Source organism: Hemitrygon akajei, chromosome 10, assembly GCF_048418815.1.
Source record: "Hemitrygon akajei chromosome 10, sHemAka1.3, whole genome shotgun sequence".
Lineage (NCBI taxonomy): Eukaryota > Metazoa > Chordata > Chondrichthyes > Myliobatiformes > Dasyatidae > Hemitrygon > Hemitrygon akajei.
In genome coordinates, this window is record NC_133133.1 from 106825924 (window position 1) to 106852280 (window position 26357).

General features: G+C 46.1%; 1 protein-coding gene across 2 annotated transcripts in view; it reads left to right on the top strand.

Moving 5' to 3' along the window:
- Positions 1-563: 563 nt before the first annotated feature.
- Positions 564-26357, top strand: part of LOC140734571 (monocarboxylate transporter 2-like) — a 232884-nt gene continuing 207090 nt past the window's right edge. The window contains exons 1-2 of one of the 2 annotated variants that reach the window (XM_073058725.1): positions 564-750; positions 15634-15800. In XM_073058725.1, the coding sequence (XP_072914826.1) occupies positions 15777-15800 (24 nt within the window). In that variant the 5' untranslated portion in view covers positions 564-750; positions 15634-15776. The remainder of the gene's footprint in view (positions 751-15633; positions 15801-26357) is intronic. The other variant, XM_073058727.1, reaches the window with a different exon arrangement.

Genomic DNA, 26357 nt, shown 5'->3' on the forward strand with positions numbered 1-26357 from the left:
GTGCGTATGTGAGTGTGTGTGTGTGTGAGTGAGTGTGTGTGTGTGTGTGAGAGAGAGTGTGTGCATATGTGAGAGTGAGTGTGTGTATGAGTGAGTGTGTGTGTGTGAGAGTGTGTGTGTGAGAGAATGTGTGGGTATGAGTGTGTGTGTGTGAGTGTGTGTGTGTATGTATGTATGTATGTATGTGAGAGAGTGTGTGTGTGAGTGTGTGTGTGTGTGTGTGAGAGAGAGTGTGTGTATGAGTGTGTGTGTGAGAGAGTGTGTGTGTGTGAGAGAATGTGTGGGTATGAGTGTGTGTGTGTATGAGTGAGTGTGTGTGTGTGTGTGTGTGAGAGAGAGAATGTGTGGGTATGAGTGTGTGTGTGTGAGTGTGTGTGTGTATGTATGTATGTATGTATGTGAGAGAGTGTGTGTGTGTGTGTGTGTGAGAGAGAGTGAGTGAGTGAGTGAGTGAGTGAGTGAGTGAGTGAGTGAGTGAGTGAGTGAGTGTGTGTGTGTGTGTGTGTGTGTGTGTGTGGTATTCTCAATCCACGCTGTAAATTGTAATTGTAACATTGAAGGGAGGGGTGGATGATGGTAAGAGGGAGGGGGAAACCATAACTAAGAAAAAAAAGTGCCGGGTTACGATGCCGACCATTACTCGAACGTCACAGACTCTCTAAGCATTAATCGATCAGACTGGAGAGAGGGGAAGCTGCCGAAGGATAAGGAACAAAGCTGACATCACCGGCGACCGTCTTTACGGACAGGGTAAGGCAGCGAGTGTCGTAGCGAGAGAGCGGAGCTGGGGGAAACGGTGCCCTGTCATGTTCTCGCCGTCAGGCCCCCCCGGTGGGGGCAGATGTGGGTTTTCGCTCTTGCAATTTTAGTGAAGGTCGAAAGGGCAGGGGCATCATCCTGTTCTTCCGTGTTCTTCCCAGCGTGGGTCTGCTCTCTTTGCCTTTAATTTCTTTATTATGGGGCGTACGCTTTGTTAACTGTGGCGAGGATCCCGACTGCGTGATACAGAGTCCTTGAAAACACCTCGACAGGTTAATATTAATTATTCAGTCATCTGTGAGAACTGTGGACGTTGGGTTTCATAGATGCCAGTGTGTAGAATAACCCTTTGATATTAAAAACATGCTAAGGAGTGAGTGAGTGTGAGTGTGTGTGTGTGTGTGTGTGTGTGTGTGTGTGTGTGTGTGTGTGTGTGTGTGTGTGTGTGTGTGTGTGTGTGTGTGTGTGTGTGTGTGTGTGTGTGTGTGTGTGTGTATTCCTGTTAGAATGAATGGAAGGCGGAGTTTATAGTACTAACGTCCCATTTTTTTCTGCGATGACTTCCCGAAGCGTCAGAGTGGGCAGGTCTGAGGTTTGAGATTTGGTTTGTGGAACCTGGATAGGATCATGTGGTTCTATCCCACCCCCGCCCTCCTCTTCGGCACAGAAGCTAACTTGTTCAACAACTTGGCTGTTTTTCAGTCATTACAAATTATGGCCAGAACTATTTTTAAAACACATGCTTTGAATGGAGGAGTTTTGTTCCTGTATAATATGGAACTTCTCCTTTAGTGGCGGAAATCTTTCACCCTACCTTGGCAATGCAAGTCCAGACACATCCTTTCAGATAACCCAGTAGACAACTTAGTTAAGGAGACACAAGGTACTGCAGATATTGGAATGTCTGCTACACTTAGTAAAAGGGACAGTTAAAGAGGACCAATAAATACTGTACTTATGGTTCCTTAGGCTTGGTATAGCTGGGAGAGGCAGTGGGGATAAACTCCCATGACCTATTAAATATTACCAATGCTATGTGTCTCAAATACCTTCTGACAATCAAGTCTAGTTCCTGACCTTTAAGTGTGTGGTTTGGCTACTAAGCCCGGTGAAACCGTTACTACTGACAGGAGAAAGGGCAAAGGTGGGTTACTGGTGCCTTAAAACCAGTTGCTTTGGGCAGATGGAGCTTGTCAGCCGTAGTTGGCAGCTCCTCCAGGAGAAGGAAATCTCTGATCTCAAACCTCCACTGCCTTGCAGCTATGCCCACTCACGGGGAAGGCTTTGGGAGTAAATCCTGAGAGAAAATCTGGAACTGAAGTCCCCGAGGCAGTCTTACACTGACTGACAACTCCTGCGACGCTGCTGGTCCCAAACTGTATCAGTCTCTGCAGTTCCTTTGAACTTATCAGCTGCATGGAGAGGCGGAGCTTGCTACATGAGCAACAGCTTGCTCTCAATGTCATACTGCCCTGGCTATGGACAGCTGGGACACAAATACATAGCTATTTAAGTTACTGTTGCCTTCCTATCAGCTTGAACCAGTCTGGCCATTCTTCTCTGACCTCTCTCATTAACAGAAATGCCGCTCATTGGATATTTTTTTTCGCACCATTCTCTGTAAACTCTAGAGATTGTTGTGCATGAAAATCCCAGGAGATCAGCAGTTTCTGAAATACTCAAGCCATCCCATCTGACACCAACAATCATTCCATGGTCAGAGTCACTTAGATCACATTTCATCCCCAATCTGATGTTTGGTCTGAACCTCTTGACCATGTCTGCATGCTTTTATGCATTGAGTTGTTGACGCACAATTGGCTGATTAGATATTTGCATCAACGAGCAGGTGTTCAGGTGTACTGAGTGTATTTGGCAATAAATTAATCTGAATGTATGAAGAGATAAATTTCATTCATTTATAAATTTAATCCGTTTACTTCCATGCCGGTATTGTTTGTGAATTTCACCCTTCATTTGCAGTATTTTGTATTATTAACTGTCTTGACATTGCAGGGTGAATTTTGTTTCTTCAGCTTTGCTTATAATAAAACACATTAGTTAGCAACTAAAAACAGAAAATGCTGGAAAGGCACCTGTGACATCTTCTCTATTTTTAATTTCCAACATCTGAAAGTGGCCTCTTCACCAATCTAATTCAACAGCAAAGATGGGGCCAATTACCTTGCTGAATGCAGGAGTCATTATGAGTTTGAATTACTTTGGTAAATGTGAGTTGTTTTATCATGGAGTGTTTCTGTTCAGGTATCCTCACCTAAAATTCATTAAAAACATTAGACAGAAACTTGTGACAGTTCTCAGCATGTTACATAGGATCAGTGGAGAGAAGTTTCAAGTTGATGACTTTTCATTAGATCAGTAAGTTTTAATAATACTGGACTAGACATTACCTGATCCATGTAAAATATCTTTTAGCAAATCTCTGCAACGTATGATCGTCACTGAATAGCAAGTGGGAACTTTGTGCTTGAATTCTGAGTAATTTTTCATAGACGGGAACTTAACTGATGGAAGTGTTTTAGATGATTGGATGTTGCTTCATGCTATGGTTAATGTTCAGTAGCCTGCGGGTAGAAGTTGGGTTATGGGATACAAGGATGTAATGTTGAGTCTTGATATGGCATTGGTCAGGCCGTACTTGGAGTATTGTGAGGAGTTTTCAGCCCCTTATCTAAGAAAAGATGTACTGGCATTGGAGAGGATCCAGAATAGATTCACAAGAAAGATCCCAGGAATGACAGGGGTAATGCATGGGGAACATTTTGGTGTCTCTGGGCCTGCACTTGCTGAAGTTTAGAAGAGTGTGGGGGGATCTTATTGAATCCTATTGAATATTGAAAGATCTAGATAGAATGGATGTGAAGAGGATGTTTCCTATAGTTGTAGAGTCTAGGACCAGAGGGCACGGACTCAGAACAATATATCCTTTAGAACAAAATACCTTTTTCACTGAACCACAAGGCCAAGACAGTGGTCTAATTTGGCCCAGTACCTGTTCGAGTACTGAAGATCCATGTTAACCAATAACACAAAATGCTGGAGGAACTCAGGCCAGGAATGCAGGCCAGGCAGCATCCGTGGAAAGGAGTAAACAGATGGCATTTCGGGCCAGGACTCTTCATCAGGACTGGAAAAGGCTGTTCCGCCAGCGTTTTGTGTTGTTGCTTTGGATTTCCATTATCTGCAGATTTTCTTGTACCTGTCCTATCAATTGGCTGGAGTGTTTAGTCATATTTTACTTTTCACGTTGTCTACCTGAGGAACCCACTTACGTCAAAGAGGCTTCAATCATACCAGTGCCCTAGAAGAACATGGTAACCTGTCACAATGACCATCATCCACTGTGATGAAGAGCTTATCATCTCCTGCCTGAGGAGTAACTTAGATCTGCTCCAATTTACCTGTTGTCACAACAGGTAAACAGCACGTGCCATTTCATTTGCTCTTCACTCAGTCAGCTCTGAAACATCTGGACAGTGAAGATGCATACATCAGGATTTTCTTCATTGACTACAGCTTAACATTCACCATTATCATCCCTTCAAAACTAATCAAAAAGCTCCAAGACGCAGGCCTCAATACCTCATTTTGCAATTGGATCTTTGATTTTATCATAGCAGACTCCAGTCAGTTCGGATTGGCAACACCATCTCCATCAGCACTGGTGCACCAAAAGGCTGTGTGCTTAGCCCCTGCTCTACTCACTTCCTGCTTATGACTGTGAGGCTCTTGAACCAGTGTAGTAACTCAACTCTCCTCAATACTGATTCCACAGCCTATTTATTCATTTTCAAAGATTCAGCAACTCATGTTCTCAGTTTTATATTTAATTATTATTATTTGATATTTTGTATTTGCATGGTTTGGCTTTTGTGCATTGACTGTTTATGTCAGTCTCTGTTTATGAATAGTTTATCATTGATTCTATTATATTTAAATCAGTAAATCATTCTAAGTCTTCCCCAATCAGAATCCCTGGATGACCCATGAGATCTGAAATCTGCTGGGGGCCAGATCAGAGACATTCACGTCTGGAGACCAAGAAAGCTGCAAGAGGTACAGGGATGGTCTCTGGAAGGCCACCTCATGGGTAAAGTGGAGATTTCAGGCCAAACTTGAATCAATGAGGGATGCCCGACAGCTGCGGCAGGGCTTGACTGCTATGACCTCCTACAAAGTTGAATCAGCTGACACGGGAGACAGCAGAGCTTTGTTCTCAGATGAGCTCAATGACCACCAGAACATGGATAAACCATCTTGAACCCCACATCTCCCGATGATCCTTTCATCTAAGTATCCGAAGCTGAAAGCATTTCACTTAAATGTGCTCAATGGTTGGAAAGGCTTTACTTGTGACGTACTGGACCGAAACCACTACCTTTTGTTGTATTTTCCATTCAAGGACATTGGTGTTTTTTACCAATTAAAAGAAATGCAAGGCAGGTTGCCTCCAGGAGGGTGAATGCATGGAAAACACCTGGACCAGATAGGGTACCTGGCCACCTGCTAAAGACCTGTGCTGACTAACTGGCTGGTGTGGCCACTAAGATCTTTAACCTCTCACCTTGGTGGTATGTGGTACCCATCTGCTTCAAGCAGGCCTCAATTATACCTGTGCCTAAGAAGAACGTGGTGACCTGCCTCAGTGACTATCACCCAGTTACACTTCCCATCCACAATAATGAAGTGTTTTGAGAGGTTGGCGATGAAACTTATCAACTCCTGCCTGAGATATGACTTGGATCCACTCCAGTTTTCTATTGGAGCAACAGGTCCACAGCAGAGGCCATCTTGTTGGCTCTTCACTCAATCCTGGGACATCTGGACACCAAAGATGCATACATCACAATGCTCTTTATCAACTACAGCTCAGCATTCAATATCATCATCCTCTCAAAACTAATGAGTAAACTCCAAGACCTTGGCCTCAGTATTTTCTTGTGCAATTAGATGCTCAATTTCCTCACTTGCAGACCCCAGTCAGTTTGATTGGTAACAGCATCTCCTTCACAACTTCCATCAGCACAGGTGCACCGCAAGGCTGTGTGCCTAGCTCCTTGCTCTACTCAATTTACACTTTGTCATAGTCCGAATTGGGTTCCCTTTAAATTTACCTTGTTTGTGTTACGATACGGACTGTTAACTCCTTGTTTCCCATTAATTCCCTGTTTTCCCATGTCCCTCGGGCTTGGTGATTAAAGGCAATTTACTCTCAACTGAACCGACAATTTAAATCTCCGGCTTCAGCCGTTCGGGGCAAGAGCGTTATGGAGTGTTAACGAAGTCACCAAAGCTAGTGCGAGCCAAAGTCATCTAGCCAGAGCCAACTAAGTTTCTTACCGGAGCAAGCCAAGTCTCCTCCCGAAGCAAGTGCCAGCAAGCTGCCTTCCCTTGCCAGAGCAGGTTAACCCACCAGGATGAGTCAGGAGCTCACCGCTGCTTGAAGCAAACTTGTGCCCAGTTATAGTACCGTCTATTGTTGTGTGGTCTCCGTATTTGTGTCCTGTGTTTAAAAGGGGTCCTGGCCATGTACCCTAGAAGGGTCCTGACCCTGCTTCAAGAAGAGTCCCAACTCCGTCCTGTGTCTAAGGAGGATTCCCGGCTCAGTGTTTTATGTTCTGTGTCTGAGTCTGTCCCGTGAATAAGAAGAGTTCCGACTCTGTCCTGTGTCTAAGGAGGAGTCCCAGCTCAGTGTTCTATGTCCTGTGTTTGAATATCAAGTCCTGGCTCCGAGGTTCCAGTATCAAGTTCTGGCTCTGGTGTTCAAGTATCGAGTCCAGGCTCTGAGGTTCAAGTATCGAATCCTGGCTCCGAGGTCCGTGTTTCGAGCCCTGGCTCTGATCCTCGAGCTCTGAATCCTGGCTCCGATCCCTGAGCTCCAAGTCCTAGTCCAGACCCTGAGTCCTTGTCCATTACACCTATTCCCATTTCCTCTTTGCTCTCCTTGATTTCTCTCAGTTCTATCCTTGTGTCACAGCTCTCCTTGTAACTAGTAATAAACTATTTAGTTAACCCCACAAAAGTGTTTTGTGTCCTGCATTTGGGTCCTCCCCCAGCACCCTTGCCCCCACATTGTGACACACTTATGAATTGATCATGACATCATTTGATGATGACATCATTGCTGTGGGCCATCAAAATTGGTGATGAATCAGCAGACAGGAGAGATATTGAAAACTTGGCTGAGTGGTGTCATACCAACAAACTCTCACTCAGTGTCAGCAAGACCAAGGAACTGATTGTGGACTTCAGGAGAGGTAAACCAGAGGTCCATGAACAAAGGATTAGCGGTGAAGAGGGTTAAACAATCCCTGGGTGTTACTATTTTGGAAGATCTGTCCTGGACCCAATACATAAGTTCAATTGCAAAGAAAGCATGGTTGTGCCTCTACTTTCTTAGGAGTTTGCAGAGATTTGTTATGATACATAAAACTGACAATTTTCTATAGATGTGTAGTGGAGAGTGTATTTACTGGCTGCATCACAGCCTGGTATGGAAACAGTAATGTCCTTGAATGGAGAATCCTACAAAAGGAAGTGAATTTGGCCCGGTCCACCATGGGTAATACTCTCCTAACAATTGAGCATATCTACATGAAATGCTGTCATAGAAAACCAGTGTCCATCATCAGAGATTCCCACCACTCAGGACAGGCTCTTTTCTCAATGCTACCATCCGACAGAAGGTACAGATACCTTAGGATTCCTACCAGCAGGTTCAACAACAGTTACTACCTCTCAGCTATCAGGCGGTTGGACCAAAGGAGTCCAACAATAACTGCACTCACTTGCCCATCCATTCAGATGTTCTCACTTCCAATGAGCTTACTTTAAAGACTCTTTATCTCATTAGCTCATTATTTATTGCTATTTATTTATATTTGCATTTGCGCAGTTTGCTGTATTCAGCACTCTGGATGACCTTTCACTGATGTTATGGCTACTATTCTATAGATTTGCTGAGTATGCCCACAGGAAAATACACCTCGGGGTTGTGTATGGTGACATGTATATACTCTGATAATAACATTTACTTTACTTTGAAACAGACAGACAGACATACTTTATTGATCCCGAGGGAAATTGGGTTTCGTTACAGCCGCACCAACCAAGAATAGTGAAGAAATATAGCAAAATAAAACCATAAATGATTAAATAATGTTAATCATGCCAAGTGGAAATAAGTTCAGGACCAACCTATTGGCTCAGGGTGTCTGACACTCCAAGGGAGGAGTTGTAAAGTTTGATGACCACAGGCAGGAATGACTTCCTATGACGCTCAGTTTTATATCTCGGTGGAATGAGTCTCTGGCTGATTGTACTCCTGTGCCTAACCAGTACATTATGCAGTGGATGGGAGTCATTGTCCAAGATGGCATGTAACTTGGACAGCATCCTCTTTTCAGACACCACCGTCAGAGAGTCCAGTTCCACCCCCACAACATCACTGGCCTTTCAAATAAGTTTGTTGATTCTGTTGGTGTCTGCTACCCTCAGCCTGCTGCCCCAGAACACAACAGCAAACATGATAGCACTGGCCACCACAGACTCATAGAACATCCTCAGCATCGTCTGGCAGATGTTAAAGGACCTCAATCTCCTCAGGAAATAGAGACGGCTCTGACCCTTCTTGTAGACAGCCTCAGTGTTCTTTGACCACTGACACTGAAACGTTGACACTTACTTTGTTCTGCTGTGAATTCCCACAAGAAAATGAATCTCAGGGTAGAATATGGTGACATGTATATACTTTGATAATAAATTTGCTTGAAATTTGAAGTGTGAATGCACAGTAGAGCAGAGAAATGCACCCAGGAAGTCATAGGAGGAAATGCACCTGTATGTTCAAGACTTTTGGGTGTCCTGAAACCTCCAGTCAATAACGCTGAGGAATGCCAACGGCTTTGTGTCAAACCTTTGTCAAAACTAGGGCAGTTTGTTCGCTTGTTGCTGTATAGACACAGAAGTTAACTCCCTTTCACCTCTTTCATGTAACGCTGTGGGGTATGAGAGGACATACGGGACTCTTTTGACAGACTGAAGAGGTTGAATGTTCTAATTTTATCACTGATGCATTTTAACAAAGATATACTTTGTCAATAATATCCTAAACACGTGGCTTGCACTAAGTGGAACAAAATTGAATTAGAAATGGCTAAAATATTTACATTGCAATCAGTAAGTGATTTGGTGGTTATTTGAAAAAGCTTGCTATCAACTGTTGTGTGCATCAAACAACCAGATTGTTCACAGGTAAGTGGAACAGGAAGGTTGCAGAACAAAGCTCCTCTACCAATCTGCCCCTTTCATACACCACTATCCTCTACCAATGAAAATTCAGGTTCAGAAAAGCATTCTAACTGCCTGGTATGGGCTGGCTGCTGGTGTAGTGGCATCAGCACAGGATTTCAAGGCGGATGGTGGTGAGTTCAAACCCAGCCGGGTCCCAACCTGGGCAGCAGCAGTGTCTACGCGGAAGAAAGGCCTGGTAATCTACTTCCGTATCTTGTCATGAGGTCCACAGAGTCGGACTGAATTTAACGACTGAACATGAAGCATCCAATCCATATGATTGCTAGAGGCTGCAGAAGGTTGTAAATTTATAAAGGATGCATGGCTCTATTTCATTAAGAGTTTGCGGAGATTTGGCATGACATCTAAAAATCTGACAAACTTCTATGGATGTGTGGTGGAGAGTGTATTGACTGGCTGCATAGTAAACTGAAACACTAATGTCCTTGACCAGAAAATGCAAGTGGATACGGCCCAGTATATAATGGGTAAAGCCCTCCCCACCATTGAGCACTTAGGCTTGATGTGTTGCCGCAGGAAAGCAGCATCAGTCATCAGGAACTCACCCCACCCCAGGACATGCTCCCTTCTTGCTTTTGGCATCAGGAAGAGGGGACAGGAGCCTTAGGACTCGCACCACCAGGCCCAAGAGTAGTTATTACTCCAACCATCAAGCACTTGAACCAAGGGGGAGAACCTCGATCAACTTCACTTGCTCCACCACTGAAATGTTTCCACAACCAATGGACACACTTTCAAGGACTCTTCGTCCCATGTTCTTAATACTTATTGCTCATTTATTTATTTATTTATTTATTTGTTCGTTTATTTATTTATTTATTTATTTGTTTGTTTGTTTGTTTGTTTGTTTGTTTGTTTGTTTATTTATTTTCACAGTTTGTTGTCTTTTGCTCATTGGTTCAACACTCAAGTAGGTGCGGTCTTTCATTAATTCTGTAATGGTTATTATTCTAATATGTTTGTGCTGAGTATGCCCACCAGAAAATGAATCTCAGGTTGTATATGGTGACATATATGTACTCTGATAACAAACTTACATTGAACTTTAAGCTGAGCCAGCTCAATCATGGGCACAACCTTCCCCACCATTAGAGAGGACATCTTCAAGAGATAGTGACTTCCATCACTAAAGACCCACACCATCCAGAGTGTGCTCTCCTATCATGACCACCACTATGTTACACGCTGACCTTGGTTCTTTGCGGGAATGGGACCCGCTCTCAGTGCCTCACAACTGGCCATTTTTTGATATGCCAAGGACGTGGCCTGGAAGGTGAACAGAGTGCTGGATTTTCGTGGCTCTGGAAATGGGCTGATCCAAGGCCAGTGCCCCTGACGGAGGCATCATGGGAGAACACAGAACATCGGGAGCAGTTGTTCCAGAGACCCAAGCTGTCTGAGCACAGAGCTCAGAAAAAGCGACAAAACAGATTTTTAACATTATAAATTAGCGAGTTGTTTGTTATGTCTCCCCCTCACTGTGAAACGGGGACACCTCTTTTTCCCTTATTAGGGAGAGAGAGAGTCTGTGGCATGTTGAACTACCAGGTGAACGAGTAGTCTTTGGGATACTGCAAGTCTATGTCTTTATTGATGCTTTGCTGCACGCTTGCGTGCCCGGTGGAGGGTGCTGAAGCTTTTTTGCTGATGGGGGTGGGGGGGGGGGTGTTGCCTTGCTGTCGATTATGTATGGGAGGGGAGCTGGGGTTTGGGGAGCTGGAGCTTTGGGGTTCTAACATTTAACAGTCATTCATTCTTTGGGGCACTGCTCTGTTTTTGTGGATATTTGCGAAGAAAAAGAATTTCAGAATGTATATTATATACATTTCTCTGACATTAAATATACCTATTGATACCTATACACTACCACCAAGGGCAAAGGACAGGAGCCTGAAGACCCATACTCAACACTACAGGGACAGCTTCTTCCACTGCGCCATCAGATTTCTGTACAGTCCACAAACACATGAACACTATTGCATTATTCCTTTGTCTGCACTATTTATTTTTGTAGTTCATAATAGTTTTATGTTTTTTCACTGTATTCCTTCAAAGCAACAAAACTTACATCATATGTCAGTCATAATAAATCTGAATCTAATTCTGAGACCATGAAAAATATGGAACATTTCTTCTGCACGCAGTGGAACCCAGTGTGGTGTTCTGCTGCTGTAGCCCATCCACACTGAGGATTGACATATTGTGCTTTCTTCTGCATACCACTGTCGTAATCTGTGGTCATCTCAGTTACTGTCACCTTCCTGTCAGCTTGAACCAGTCTGGCCATTCTCCTCTGATCTCTTTCATTAACGAGGCATTTTCGCCCATGGAACTGCTGCTCATTGGATTTTTTTTTCTGTTTTTCACACTATTCTCTGTAAACACTAGAGACTGCTGTACATGAAAGCAGATTCTGAGATACTCTACCCACCCAGTCTGGCACCAATAATCATTCCATGGTCAAAGTCACTTAGCTCTCATTTCATCTGCAATCTGATGTTTGGTTTAAACAACAACTGAACCGCGACCATTGTCTGCATGCTTTTATGCATTGAGTTGCTGCCACATGATCGGCGAATTAGATATTTGCTTTAGTCAATATGAAGTGGCCATTGAGTATAGAATAGGCATTGGAGTTGTGTTTAGCCACACAGTCACATGTATATAGAGAGTAGAGCTTTGCATGCTGCCTTGTCTGATGATGAGTGAGGAGGGGGAGATGGTGTTACCTATCCTCACAGTCTGAGGTCTGGTCTGGTAATCAAGAAGTCAACCACGCAGTTTTAGAGGGAGGTATAGTGGTCCAGGTCTTCAAGCTTGTTGATGAGTTTGGATGAGATGGTGTTGTTGAATACCAAGTTGTATTTGACGAACAGCTTGACATATAAGTTTCTGTCGTCCGAGTGGTCCAGAACAAATGGACGAGCCATAAAAATCGCGTCTTGGTGTTTTATCTCAGAGTTGGAGATGCATAGAAATGTGTTCTGAAGTCAACACAGGAATCTGCAGGTAGTTGTGCGGTTGCCTTCTCTTTTTAACCTTCTTGCTGGGGCAGCTTTATGAAATACTGTTGAACTACCCTTGACCATTTACTGCAGGGTATCTTCCCAACCGTCCATACTGTAGTCAAGGTGTTCTCTGTAGGAAGAAGTGAATACATTGAGTGTTAGAGACTCTATACTGAATGAAGCTGAATTTCTTGACTGTTGGATGGGGTGGAGTCATTCAGTCAAACTGAGATTATTCCATAATATCCTTGCCATACCTTGCAGATTGAGGAAACAATATGGAGAGGAAGGAGGGAAGGAACTTGGCAAAATATGTCAACAGATTGAAACATATGACATGTACCTGGGCAAGGTGATTGTTACTGTAATGAGTTTGGTGAATAACAGATTTCACCCATCTCCCACACTGTGCTTAAAGGGAGTAGAGACGAGCTAGTCTGTGTTACAGTATTGTAGCTGTCTCTGATTTGCACATCTATGAAATCAACATAGTGCTCAGAATAGACAATAGGTGAGTGTACCCTTTATATTTACCATGATGGAAGATTTATAATCCAACTGCACAAGAAGATTAGGGGCAAACCAGCTAACATTGATGCAGAGTATTAAGCAGACTATGGCTATGTATATCTCATTGAACTGATTTTAACTTTCCTTTTAACATCAGTGCCATTGACTTGGAGAACTTTAAAGATTAAAAGATTATTTGTCACATGCACATCAAAATGTAAGTGAAATGTGTCATTTGCATCAAAGTAAATCAGCAAGGATCGTGCTGGGCAGCCCACAACTGTCACCACGCTCCAGCCCCAGCACAACATGCTCGTAACTCACTAACCCTGACTGTATGTCTCAGGAGGAAACCAGTGCACCCAGCGGAAATTCATGCAGTCGTGGGCAGAATCTACAGACTCCTCAGAGACAGTGGGAGGAATCAAATTCCGGTCTTATAGCTGGTACTAAAACATAGTGCTAACCCCTACACTATCGTGCCTCCACAATACCACCAGTCTATCTCAAATCCAATTTCATCAGTTCTGTTTTGTTAAGACATTCATGCATAAAAAATAACAAGACCAGTATACAGTAAATAGATAGAAATTTACAGCACATTATGTGCCCTTTGACCCACAATGTTGTGCCGACCATGTACTCTACAAACTGCCTAGAATTTTCCTACCACATAGCCTTCTATTTTCCTAATCTCCGTGTACCTACCTAAGAGTCTTTTAAAGGACCCTATTGTATCCACCTGTACCACCTTCATTGGCAGTGCATTCCATGCACCCACCACTGTCTGTGTGAAAAAATTACCTCTGACATCCCCCTTGTACCTACTTCCAAGCACTTTAAAACTATGACCCTTGTATTAGCCATTTCAGCCCTGGGAAAAAGCCTCTGGCTATCCACGTGATCATAGAAATATAGAAACATAGAAAACCTACAGCAAAATACAGGCCCTTCGGCCCACAATGCTGTGCCAAACATGTCCTTACTTTAGAAATTACCTAGGGTTACCCATAATCCTCTATTTTTCTGAACTCCATGTACCGATCCAGGAGCCTCTTAAAAGACCCTATCATATCTGTCTCCACCACCGTTGCTGGCAGCCTATTCCATGCACTCACTACTCTCTGCGTAAAAAACTTACCCCTGACATCTCCTCTGTACCTTCTTCCAAGCACCTTAAAACTGTGCCCTCTCATGCTAGCCATTTCAGCCCTGGGAAAATGCCTCTGACTATCCACATGGTCAATGCCTCTCATCATCTTATACACCTCTATCAGGTCACCCCTCATCCTCCATCGCTCCAAGGAGAAAAGGCCAAGTACACTCAATTTATTCTCATAAGGTACACCATCTGATCCAGGCAACAACCTTGTAAATCTCCTCTGCAGTTTCTCTATAGTCTTCATATCCTTCCTGTAGTGAGGTGACCAGACTGAACACTGTACTCCAAGCGGGGTCTGACCACTTAGTACTGTGCAAAAGCCTTTGTCATATATATAATTAGAGTGCCTAAGACTTTTACACAATACTGTATCTGTCAATGTGGAGTGGAGTGGAGAGCGAGTTTGTAAATCTGGTGGGAGCAAAGGATGTTGGGAATGGTTAGAGTGGAGCGCCACATGAGGGATGTGGGACGGGTGGCAGAGAAGGAGGACCATGGTTGTAGGGTAGTGGAGATGCAGACAGACCCAGCCCTGAGACGCCAGGCAAGGTCAAAGGTCCAATTTGTCAGAGCAATGTAGAGAATATGCATCCTGAAATGCTTTTTCTTTGCAAACGTCCACAAAAATAGAGAAGTGTCCCAAAGAATGAACAACAGTTAAATGTAAGAACCCCAAAGTCCCCCCCCCCCAGCTCCCCTCCCTTCCACGCATAAGCAGCAGCGAGCAACAATCCCCCCTCTCCCCCACTGGGAAAAAAACAAGCATCGGCACCCGCTACTGAGCACTCAAGCGTGAGCAAAGCAATAGCAAAGACACAGACTTGCAGTTACCCCAAAGACTTTGCGTTTGACCTGGCATTCGACATACCACAGGCTCTCTCTCTCCCAGCGAGCGGGAAGACATAACAAACAACTTGTTGGTTTATGATGTCTGAGCTCTGCGTCTGAAGATCGCAAAGATCCCAGGTCTTCAGACCCACAGCAGTAGATTTTCTGACTCCCCTGTTGACACACGTGTCTCCTGGCTTGACACTAACCCTCGATCCATCCGTCTACACAGCTCCAAGATCTTAAGCTTCCAAATCTGAGCTGGTTTCTCAGGACGGACCCTTGGCATGCCAAACAGCGAGCAGTCCTGAAATCCCCAGAATGGGTCCCATTCCCGCAAAGAGCCAAAGTTAGTATCTAACCCCAGGACAGGGTCTTCAAAAGAACCCTGAAAGGGAACAGTAGAGATATTAAAGATGGAAATACAGCTGTTTCCAAAGATGCAAATAAAGGAGTCGCTGTTTAGCGCCATCTTAACTTTGCTCCGCCTCCCCCAATGTCAGTTGAATCTAAGCAATGGGTGTATTGATCATTACAGAATGTCTCTCTGGTGCTTCTCGCTCGCTCCTCTCTCCCTTCCCCTTTTCCCAACCGTGATCCCCCTCTCCCTGTCCCCTTCCCACTCTCAGTCCACAATAGAGACCCATCTTAGGATCAGGTTTATTATCACTCACACATGTCAGGACTCTTGTTTTTTTGACGTAGCGGCAGCAGTGCAATACATAAAGTTTCTACAGTACTGTGCAACTGTCTTAGGCATCCTCGCTACAGATGTGCCTAAGCGATTTGCACAGTACTGTATATGTTGCAGGAACCACATGTTCTGATACTGAAGTTCCTATTCTTGTTTTAAACTTCTGGCCTTAATTAATTACTGTAGTCAGAACTCTCTGTTGCCTCCAGTATCACCCTCAAGCCCATAACAAATAATGAAAAACAGTCATCTTAGTTTACAGTGCAGATTGGCATGCTGGGAAAAGTTGTCAAAAAGGAATCATTGTTGCCTCTCCAAAGAAGTGCATCTCTTTGCAGGGATTTCAGGACCTTGAGAAAAGACTCCATGGCAACGAGAAAGAACAGACAAAGATGGTCCCAGTCAGACTTCCTCAGACATTGAATTTGCCTGGGACTGGCGTAGTGAGCAAGAGTGCGGACAGAAGAGCGGCTCTTAAAAAATGTTAATGTTGGTCTGCGACAAGGTGAGAAATATTGGGTTTAAATACTAACACACAGAAGGCTTGAGCAACTTGGCAGGATAAAGATGCAGAGAGGCTTCTTATACAGCCGAAGACTCACATGCAGCTTTCTGAATCATTCATAGCATATTGAGAGCATAGAACGGTCTTTCCTAAACAATGGCATGTTTTTAGGTGGAATACGCTGTCAACCATCCAAAGGCAATAATTCCTGCAGGCAGGATAACAATTTCATTCACAGAATTTGGCTCACATACAATTATGTAGTTGAAAATACATTTATTATCGAAGTATGTATACACTATACAACCTGAAGATTCATCTTCTTGCAGGCAGCCATGAAACAAAGAAACCCCATAGGACCTATTTAAAGAAAATTCCCTCACAACAAGACCATCAAACACTCAACATGAGGAAAAAAGAACAGATTGTGTGAACAACAAAAAGCAAATTAATAATACAGAGAACATTAAATATCAAATCACAGAGTCCCTGAGATGAGTGAGGCTGGTCCAGCAGCCATGGCTGTGACCACAGGCACTGAGTCAGTCAGTTCAGTGCTGTTTCAGTGGTTTCACACCAAAGCGCTTCGATCAGATTGCACAAATAGCAATGTGCATTCCGCTCTGAGGATGTTAAACGTCGAACTGCAGAATCCACAGTCACAACCCACCGAGGTGATTGACCCTTGCAGTGTAGGACCCAAGGCTTCTGCCGGCAGTGGTGTGATGGAGAATGGTCAAACGCAGACAGATGTGAGGGAGAACGGTGTGATGGAGAATGGTCAAACGCAGACAGATGTGAGGGAGAATGGTGTGATGGAGAATGGTCAAACGCAGACAGATGTGAGGGAGAATGGTGTGATGGAGAATGGTCAAACACAGACAGATGTGAGGGAGAATGGTGTGATGGAGAATGGTCAAACGCAGACAGATGTGAGGGAGAACGGTGTGATGGAGAATGGTCAAACGCAGACAGATGTGAGGGAGAACGGTGTGATGGAGAATGGTCAAACGCAGACAGATGTGAGGGAGAACAGTGTGGTGGAGAATGGTCAAACGCAGACAGATGTGATGGAGAATGGTGTGATGGAGAATGGTCAAACGCAGACAGATGTGAGGGAGAACGGTGTGATGGAGAATGGTCAAACGCAGACAGATGTGAGGGAGAACGGTGTGATGGAGAATGGTCAAACACAGACAGATGTGAGGGAGAACGGTGTGGTGGAGAATGGTCAAATGCAGACAGATGTGAGGGAGAACGGTGTGCTGGAGAATGGTCAAACGCAGACAGATGTGAGGGAGAACGGTGTGGTGGAGAATGGTCAAACGCAGACAGATGTGAGGGAGAACGGTGTGATGGAGAATGGTCAAACGCAGACAGATGTGAGGGAGAATGGTGTGATGGAGAATGGTCAAACGCAGACAGATGTGAGGGAGAACGGTGTGATGGAGAATGGTCAAACGCAGACAGATGTGAGGGAGAATGGTGTGATGGAGAATGGTCAAACGCAGACAGATGTGATGGAGAATGGTGTGATGGAGAATGGTCAAAAGCAGACAGATGTGAGGGAGAATGGTGTGATGGAGAATGGTCAAACGCAGACAGATGTGAGGGAGAACGGTGTGATGGAGAATGGTCAAACGCAGACAGATGTGATGGAGAATGGTGTGATGGAGAATGGTCAAACGCAGACAGATGTGATGGAGAATGGTGTGATGGAGAATGGTCAAACGCAGACAGATGTGAGGGAGAATGGTGTGATGGAGAATGGTCAAACGCAGACAGATGTGAGGGAGAACGGTGTGATGGAGAATGGTCAAACGCAGACAGATGTGAGGGAGAATGGTGTGATGGAGAATGGTCAAACGCAGACAGATGTGAGGGAGAACGGTGTGATGGAGAATGGTCAAACGCAGACAGATGTGAGGGAGAACGGTGTGATGGAGAATGGTCAAACGCAGACAGATGTGAGGGAGAATGGTGTGATGGAGAATGGTCAAACGCAGACAGATGTGAGGGAGAACGGTGTGATGGAGAATGGTCAAACGCAGACAGATGTGAGGGAGAACGGTGTGATGGAGAATGGTCAAACGCAGACAGATGTGAGGGAGAACGGTGTGATGGAGAATGGTCAAACGCAGACAGATGTGATGGAGAATGGTGTGATGGAGAATGGTCAAACGCAGACAGATGTGAGGGAGAACGGTGTGATGGAGAATGGTCAAACGCAGACAGATGTGAGGGAGAACGGTGTGATGGAGAATGGTCAAACACAGACAGATGTGAGGGAGAACGGTGTGGTGGAGAATGGTCAAATGCAGACAGATGTGAGGGAGAACGGTGTGCTGGAGAATGGTCAAACGCAGACAGATGTGAGGGAGAACGGTGTGGTGGAGAATGGTCAAACGCAGACAGATGTGAGGGAGAACGGTGTGATGGAGAATGGTCAAACGCAGACAGATGTGAGGGAGAATGGTGTGATGGAGAATGGTCAAACGCAGACAGATGTGAGGGAGAACGGTGTGATGGAGAATGGTCAAACGCAGACAGATGTGAGGGAGAATGGTGTGATGGAGAATGGTCAAACGCAGACAGATGTGATGGAGAATGGTGTGATGGAGAATGGTCAAAAGCAGACAGATGTGAGGGAGAATGGTGTGATGGAGAATGGTCAAACGCAGACAGATGTGAGGGAGAACGGTGTGATGGAGAATGGTCAAACGCAGACAGATGTGATGGAGAATGGTGTGATGGAGAATGGTCAAACGCAGACAGATGTGATGGAGAATGGTGTGATGGAGAATGGTCAAACGCAGACAGATGTGAGGGAGAATGGTGTGATGGAGAATGGTCAAACGCAGACAGATGTGAGGGAGAACGGTGTGATGGAGAATGGTCAAACGCAGACAGATGTGAGGGAGAATGGTGTGATGGAGAATGGTCAAACGCAGACAGATGTGAGGGAGAACGGTGTGATGGAGAATGGTCAAACGCAGACAGATGTGAGGGAGAACGGTGTGATGGAGAATGGTCAAACGCAGACAGATGTGAGGGAGAACGGTGTGATGGAGAATGGTCAAACGCAGACAGATGTGATGGAGAATGGTGTGATGGAGAATGGTCAAACGCAGACAGATGTGAGGGAGAACGGTGTGATGGAGAATGGTCAAACGCAGACAGATGTGAGGGAGAACGGTGTGATGGAGAATGGTCAAACACAGACAGATGTGAGGGAGAACGGTGTGGTGGAGAATGGTCAAATGCAGACAGATGTGAGGGAGAACGGTGTGCTGGAGAATGGTCAAACGCAGACAGATGTGAGGGAGAACGGTGTGGTGGAGAATGGTCAAACGCAGACAGATGTGAGGGAGAACGGTGTGATGGAGAATGGTCAAACGCAGACAGATGTGAGGGAGAATGGTGTGATGGAGAATGGTCAAACGCAGACAGATGTGAGGGAGAACGGTGTGATGGAGAATGGTCAAACGCAGACAGATGTGAGGGAGAATGGTGTGATGGAGAATGGTCAAACGCAGACAGATGTGATGGAGAATGGTGTGATGGAGAATGGTCAAAAGCAGACAGATGTGAGGGAGAATGGTGTGATGGAGAATGGTCAAACGCAGACAGATGTGAGGGAGAACGGTGTGATGGAGAATGGTCAAACGCAGACAGATGTGATGGAGAATGGTGTGATGGAGAATGGTCAAACGCAGACAGATGTGATGGAGAATGGTGTGATGGAGAATGGTCAAACGCAGACAGATGTGAGGGAGAATGGTGTGATGGAGAATGGTCAAACGCAGACAGATGTGAGGGAGAACGGTGTGATGGAGAATGGTCAAACGCAGACAGATGTGAGGGAGAATGGTGTGATGGAGAATGGTCAAACGCAGACAGATGTGAGGGAGAACGGTGTGATGGAGAATGGTCAAACGCAGACAGATGTGAGGGAGAACGGTGTGATGGAGAATGGTCAAACGCAGACAGATGTGAGGGAGAACGGTGTGATGGAGAATGGTCAAACGCAGACAGATGTGAGGGAGAATGGTGTGATGGAGAATGGTCAAACGCAGACAGATGTGAGGGAGAATGGTGTGATGGAGAATGGTCAAACGCAGACAGATGTGAGGGAGAATGGTGTGATGGAGAATGGTCAAACGCAGACAGATGTGAGGGAGAATGGTGTGATGGAGAATGGTCAAACGCAGACAGATGTGAGGGAGAACGGTGTGATGGAGAATGGTCAAACGCAGACAGATGTGAGGGAGAACGGTGTGATGGAGAATGGTCAAACGCAGACAGATGTGAGGGAGAACGGTGTGATGGAGAATGGTCAAACGCAGACAGATGTGAGGGAGAATGGTGTGATGGAGAATGGTCAAACGCAGACAGATGTGAGGGAGAATGGTGTGATGGAGAATGGTCAAACGCAGACAGATGTGAGGGAGAATGGTGTGATGGAGAATGGTCAAACGCAGACAGATGTGAGGGAGAATGGTGTGATGGAGAATGGTCAAACGCAGACAGATGTGAGGGAGAATGGTGTGATGGAGAATGGTCAAACGCAGACAGATGTGAGGGAGAACGGTGTGATGGAGAATGGTCAAACGCAGACAGATGTGAGGGAGAACAGTGTGGTGGAGAATGGTCAAACGCAGACAGATGTGATGGAGAATGGTGTGATGGAGAATGGTCAAACGCAGACAGATGTGAGGGAGAACGGTGTGATGGAGAATGGTCAAACGCAGACAGATGTGAGGGAGAACGGTATGATGGAGAATGGTCAAACGCAGACAGATGTGTGGGAGAACGGTGTGATGGAGAATGGTCAAACGCAGACAGATGTGAGGGAGAATGGTGTGATGGAGAATGGTCAAACGCAGACAGATGTGAGGGAGAACGGTGTGATGGAGAATGGTCAAACGCAGACAGATGTGAGGGAGAACAGTGTGGTGGAGAATGGTCAAACGCAGACAGATGTGATGGAGAATGGTGTGATGGAGAATGGTCAAACGCAGACAGATGTGAGGGAGAACGGTGTGATGGAGAATGGTCAAACGCAGACAGATGTGAGGGAGAACGGTATGATGGAGAATGGTCAAACGCAGACAGATGTGAGGGAGAACAGTGTGGTGGAGAATGGTCAAACGCAGACAGATGTGATGGAGAATGGTGTGATGGAGAATGGTCAAACGCAGACAGATGTGAGGGAGAACGGTGTGATGGAGAATGGTCAAACGCAGACAGATGTGAGGGAGAACGGTGTGATGGAGAATGGTCAAACGCAGACAGATGTGAGGGAGAATGGTGTGATGGAGAATGGTCAACCGCAGACAGATGTGAGGGAGAACGGTGTGATGGAGAATGGTCAAACGCAGACAGATGTGAGGGAGAATGGTGTGATGGAGAATGGTCAAACACAGACAGATGTGATGGAGAATGGTGTGATGGAGAATGGTCAAACGCAGACAGATGTGAGGGAGAACGGTGTGATGGAGAATGGTCAAACGCAGACAGATGTGAGGGAGAACGGTGTGATGGAGAATGGTCAAACGCAGACAGATGTGAGGGAGAACGGTGTGATGGAGAATGGTCAAACACAGACAGATGTGAGGGAGAACGGTGTGGTGGAGAATGGTCAAACGCAGACAGATGTGAGGGAGAATGGTGTGATGGAGAATGGTCAAACGCAGACAGATGTGAGGGAGAATGGTGTGATGGAGAATGGTCAAACGCAGACAGATGTGAGGGAGAACGGTGTGATGGAGAATGGTCAAACGCAGACAGATGTGATGGAGAATGGTGTGATGGAGAATGGTCAAACACAGACAGATGTGATGGAGAATGGTGTGATGGAGAATGGTCAAACGCAGACAGATGTGAGGGAGAATGGTGTGATGGAGAATGGTCAAACGCAGACAGATGTGAGGGAGAACGGTGTGATGGAGAATGGTCAAACGCAGACAGATGTGAGGGAGAACGGTGTGATGGAGAATGGTCAAACGCAGACAGATGTGAGGGAGAACGGTATGATGGAGAATGGTCAAACGCAGACAGATGTGAGGGAGAACAGTGTGGTGGAGAATGGTCAAACGCAGACAGATGTGATGGAGAACGGTGTGATGGAGAATGGTCAAACGCAGACAGATGTGAGGGAGAACGGTGTGATGGAGAATGGTCAAACGCAGACAGATGTGAGGGAGAACGGTGTGATGGAGAATGGTCAAACGCAGACAGATGTGAGGGAGAATGGTGTGATGGAGAATGGTCAAACGCAGACAGATGTGAGGGAGAACGGTGTGATGGAGAATGGTCAAACGCAGACAGATGTGAGGGAGAATGGTGTGATGGAGAATGGTCAAACACAGACAGATGTGATGGAGAATGGTGTGATGGAGAATGGTCAAACGCAGACAGATGTGAGGGAGAACGGTGTGATGGAGAATGGTCAAACGCAGACAGATGTGAGGGAGAATGGTGTGATGGAGAATGGTCAAACGCAGACAGATGTGAGGGAGAACGGTGTGATGGAGAATGGTCAAACGCAGACAGATGTGAGGGAGAACGGTGTGGTGGAGAATGGTCAAACGCAGACAGATGTGATGGAGAATGGTGTGATGGAGAATGGTCAAACGCAGACAGATGTGAGGGAGAACGGTGTGATGGAGAATGGTCAAACGCAGACAGATGTGAGGGAGAACGGTGTGATGGAGAATGGTCAAACGCAGACAGATGTGAGGGAGAATGGTGTGATGGAGAATGGTCAACCGCAGACAGATGTGAGGGAGAACGGTGTGATGGAGAATGGTCAAACGCAGACAGATGTGAGGGAGAATGGTGTGATGGAGAATGGTCAAACACAGACAGATGTGATGGAGAATGGTGTGATGGAGAATGGTCAAACGCAGACAGATGTGAGGGAGAACGGTGTGATGGAGAATGGTCAAACGCAGACAGATGTGAGGGAGAACGGTGTGATGGAGAATGGTCAAACGCAGACAGATGTGAGGGAGAACGGTGTGATGGAGAATGGTCAAACACAGACAGATGTGAGGGAGAACGGTGTGGTGGAGAATGGTCAAACGCAGACAGATGTGAGGGAGAATGGTGTGATGGAGAATGGTCAAACGCAGACAGATGTGAGGGAGAATGGTGTGATGGAGAATGGTCAAACGCAGACAGATGTGAGGGAGAACGGTGTGATGGAGAATGGTCAAACGCAGACAGATGTGATGGAGAATGGTGTGATGGAGAATGGTCAAACACAGACAGATGTGATGGAGAATGGTGTGATGGAGAATGGTCAAACGCAGACAGATGTGAGGGAGAATGGTGTGATGGAGAATGGTCAAACGCAGACAGATGTGAGGGAGAACGGTGTGATGGAGAATGGTCAAACGCAGACAGATGTGAGGGAGAACGGTGTGATGGAGAATGGTCAAACGCAGACAGATGTGAGGGAGAACGGTATGATGGAGAATGGTCAAACGCAGACAGATGTGAGGGAGAACAGTGTGGTGGAGAATGGTCAAACGCAGACAGATGTGATGGAGAACGGTGTGATGGAGAATGGTCAAACGCAGACAGATGTGAGGGAGAACGGTGTGATGGAGAATGGTCAAACGCAGACAGATGTGAGGGAGAACGGTGTGATGGAGAATGGTCAAACGCAGACAGATGTGAGGGAGAATGGTGTGATGGAGAATGGTCAAACGCAGACAGATGTGAGGGAGAACGGTGTGATGGAGAATGGTCAAACGCAGACAGATGTGAGGGAGAATGGTGTGATGGAGAATGGTCAAACACAGACAGATGTGATGGAGAATGGTGTGATGGAGAATGGTCAAACGCAGACAGATGTGAGGGAGAACGGTGTGATGGAGAATGGTCAAACGCAGACAGATGTGAGGGAGAATGGTGTGATGGAGAATGGTCAAACGCAGACAGATGTGAGGGAGAACGGTGTGATGGAGAATGGTCAAACGCAGACAGATGTGAGGGAGAACGGTGTGGTGGAGAATGGTCAAACGCAGACAGATGTGATGGAGAATGGTGTGATGGAGAATGGTCAAACGCAGACAGATGTGAGGGAGAATGGTGTGATGGAGAATGGTCAAACGCAGACAGATGTGAGGGAGAACGGTGTGATGGAGAATGGTCAAACGCAGACAGATGTGATGGAGAATGGTGTGATGGAGAATGGTCAAACGCAGACAGATGTGATGGAGAATGGTGTGATGGAGAATGGTCAAACGCAGACAGATGTGAGGGAGAATGGTGTGATGGAGAATGGTCAAACGCAGACAGATGTGAGGGAGAACGGTGTGATGGAGAATGGTCAAACGCAGACAGATGTGAGGGAGAACGGTGTGATGGAGAATGGTCAAACGCAGACAGATGTGAGGGAGAACGGTGTGATGGAGAATGGTCAAACGCAGACAGATGTGAGGGAGAACGGTGTGATGGAGAATGGTCAAACGCAGACAGATGTGAGGGAGAACGGTGTGATGGAGAATGGTCAAACGCAGACAGATGTGAGGGAGAATGGTGTGATGGAGAATGGTCAAACGCAGACAGATGTGAGGGAGAATGGTGTGATGGAGAATGGTCAAACGCAGACAGATGTGAGGGAGAATGGTGTGATGGAGAATGGTCAAACGCAGACAGATGTGAGGGAGAATGGTGTGATGGAGAATGGTCAAACGCAGACAGATGTGAGGGAGAAAGGTGTGATGGAGAATGGTCAAACGCAGACAGATGTGAGGGAGAACGGTGTGATGGAGAATGGTCAAACGCAGACAGATGTGAGGGAGAACGGTGTGATGGAGAATGGTCAAACGCAGACAGATGTGAGGGAGAACGGTGTGATGGAGAATGGTCAAACGCAGACAGATGTGAGGGAGAATGGTGTGATGGAGAATGGTCAAACGCAGACAGATGTGAGGGAGAACGGTGTGTTGGAGAATGGTCAAACGCAGACAGATGTGAGGGAGAATTGTGTGATGGAGAATGGTCAAACGCAGACAGATGTGAGGGAGAACGGTGTGATGGAGAATGGTCAAACGCAGACAGATGTGAGGGAGAACGGTGTGATGGAGAATGGTCAAACGCAGACAGATGTGATGGAGAATGGTGTGGTGGAGAATGGTCAAACGCAGACAGATGTGAGGGAGAACGGTGTGATGGAGAATGGTCAAACGCAGACAGATGTGAGGGAGAACGGTGTGATGGAGAATGGTCAAACGCAGACAGATGTGAGGGAGAACGGTGTGATGGAGAATGGTCAAACGCAGACAGATGTGATGGAGAATGGTGTGATGGAGAATGGTCAAACGCAGACAGATGTGAGGGAGAACGGTGTGATGGAGAATGGTCAAACGCAGACAGATGTGAGGGAGAATGGTGTGATGGAGAATGGTCAAACGCAGACAGATGTGAGGGAGAACGGTGTGATGGAGAATGGTCAAACGCAGACAGATGTGAGGGAGAACAGTGTGGTGGAGAATGGTCAAACGCAGACAGATGTGATGGAGAATGGTGTGATGGAGAATGGTCAAACGCAGACAGATGTGAGGGAGAACGGTGTGATGGAGAATGGTCAAACGCAGACAGATGTGAGGGAGAACGGTGTGATGGAGAATGGTCAAACGCAGACAGATGTGATGGAGAATGGTGTGATGGAGAATGGTCAAACGCAGACAGATGTGAGGGAGAACGGTGTGATGGAGAATGGTCAAACGCAGACAGATGTGAGGGAGAACGGTGTGATGGAGAATGGTCAAACGCAGACAGATGTGAGGGAGAACGGTGTGATGGAGAATGGTCAAATGCAGACAGATGTGAGGGAGAATGGTGTGATGGAGAATGGTCAAACACAGACAGATGTGATGGAGAATGGTGTGATGGAGAATGGTCAAACGCAGACAGATGTGAGGGAGAACGGTGTGATGGAGAATGGTCAAACGCAGACAGATGTGAGGGAGAACGGTGTGATGGAGAATGGTCAAACGCAGACAGATGTGAGGGAGAACGGTGTGATGGAGAATGGTCAAACGCAGACAGATGTGAGGGAGAACGGTGTGATGGAGAATGGTCAAACGCAGACAGATGTGAGGGAGAACAGTGTGATGGAGAATGGTCAAACGCAGACAGATGTGAGGGAGAACGGTGTGATGGAGAATGGTCAAACGCAGACAGATGTGAGGGAGAACGGTGTGGTGGAGAATGGTCAAACGCAGACAGATGTGAGGGAGAACAGTGTGGTGGAGAATGGTCAAACGCAGACAGATGTGAGGGAGAACGGTGTGATGGAGAATGGTCAAACGCAGACAGATGTGAGGGAGAACGGTGTGGTGGAGAATGGTCAAACGCAGACAGATGTGAGGGAGAACAGTGTGGTGGAGAATGGTCAAACGCAGACAGATAGCGCTGAACACCCATTTGTTTTCCGCTCTCGTCCTTGATGATTTTAACGTTGCTCAACACTTTAGTTGACACAGAGTAATGAAGCCGACCATGGGTTCGTGGCCACCATTAGGAATCAATGCAGCATAC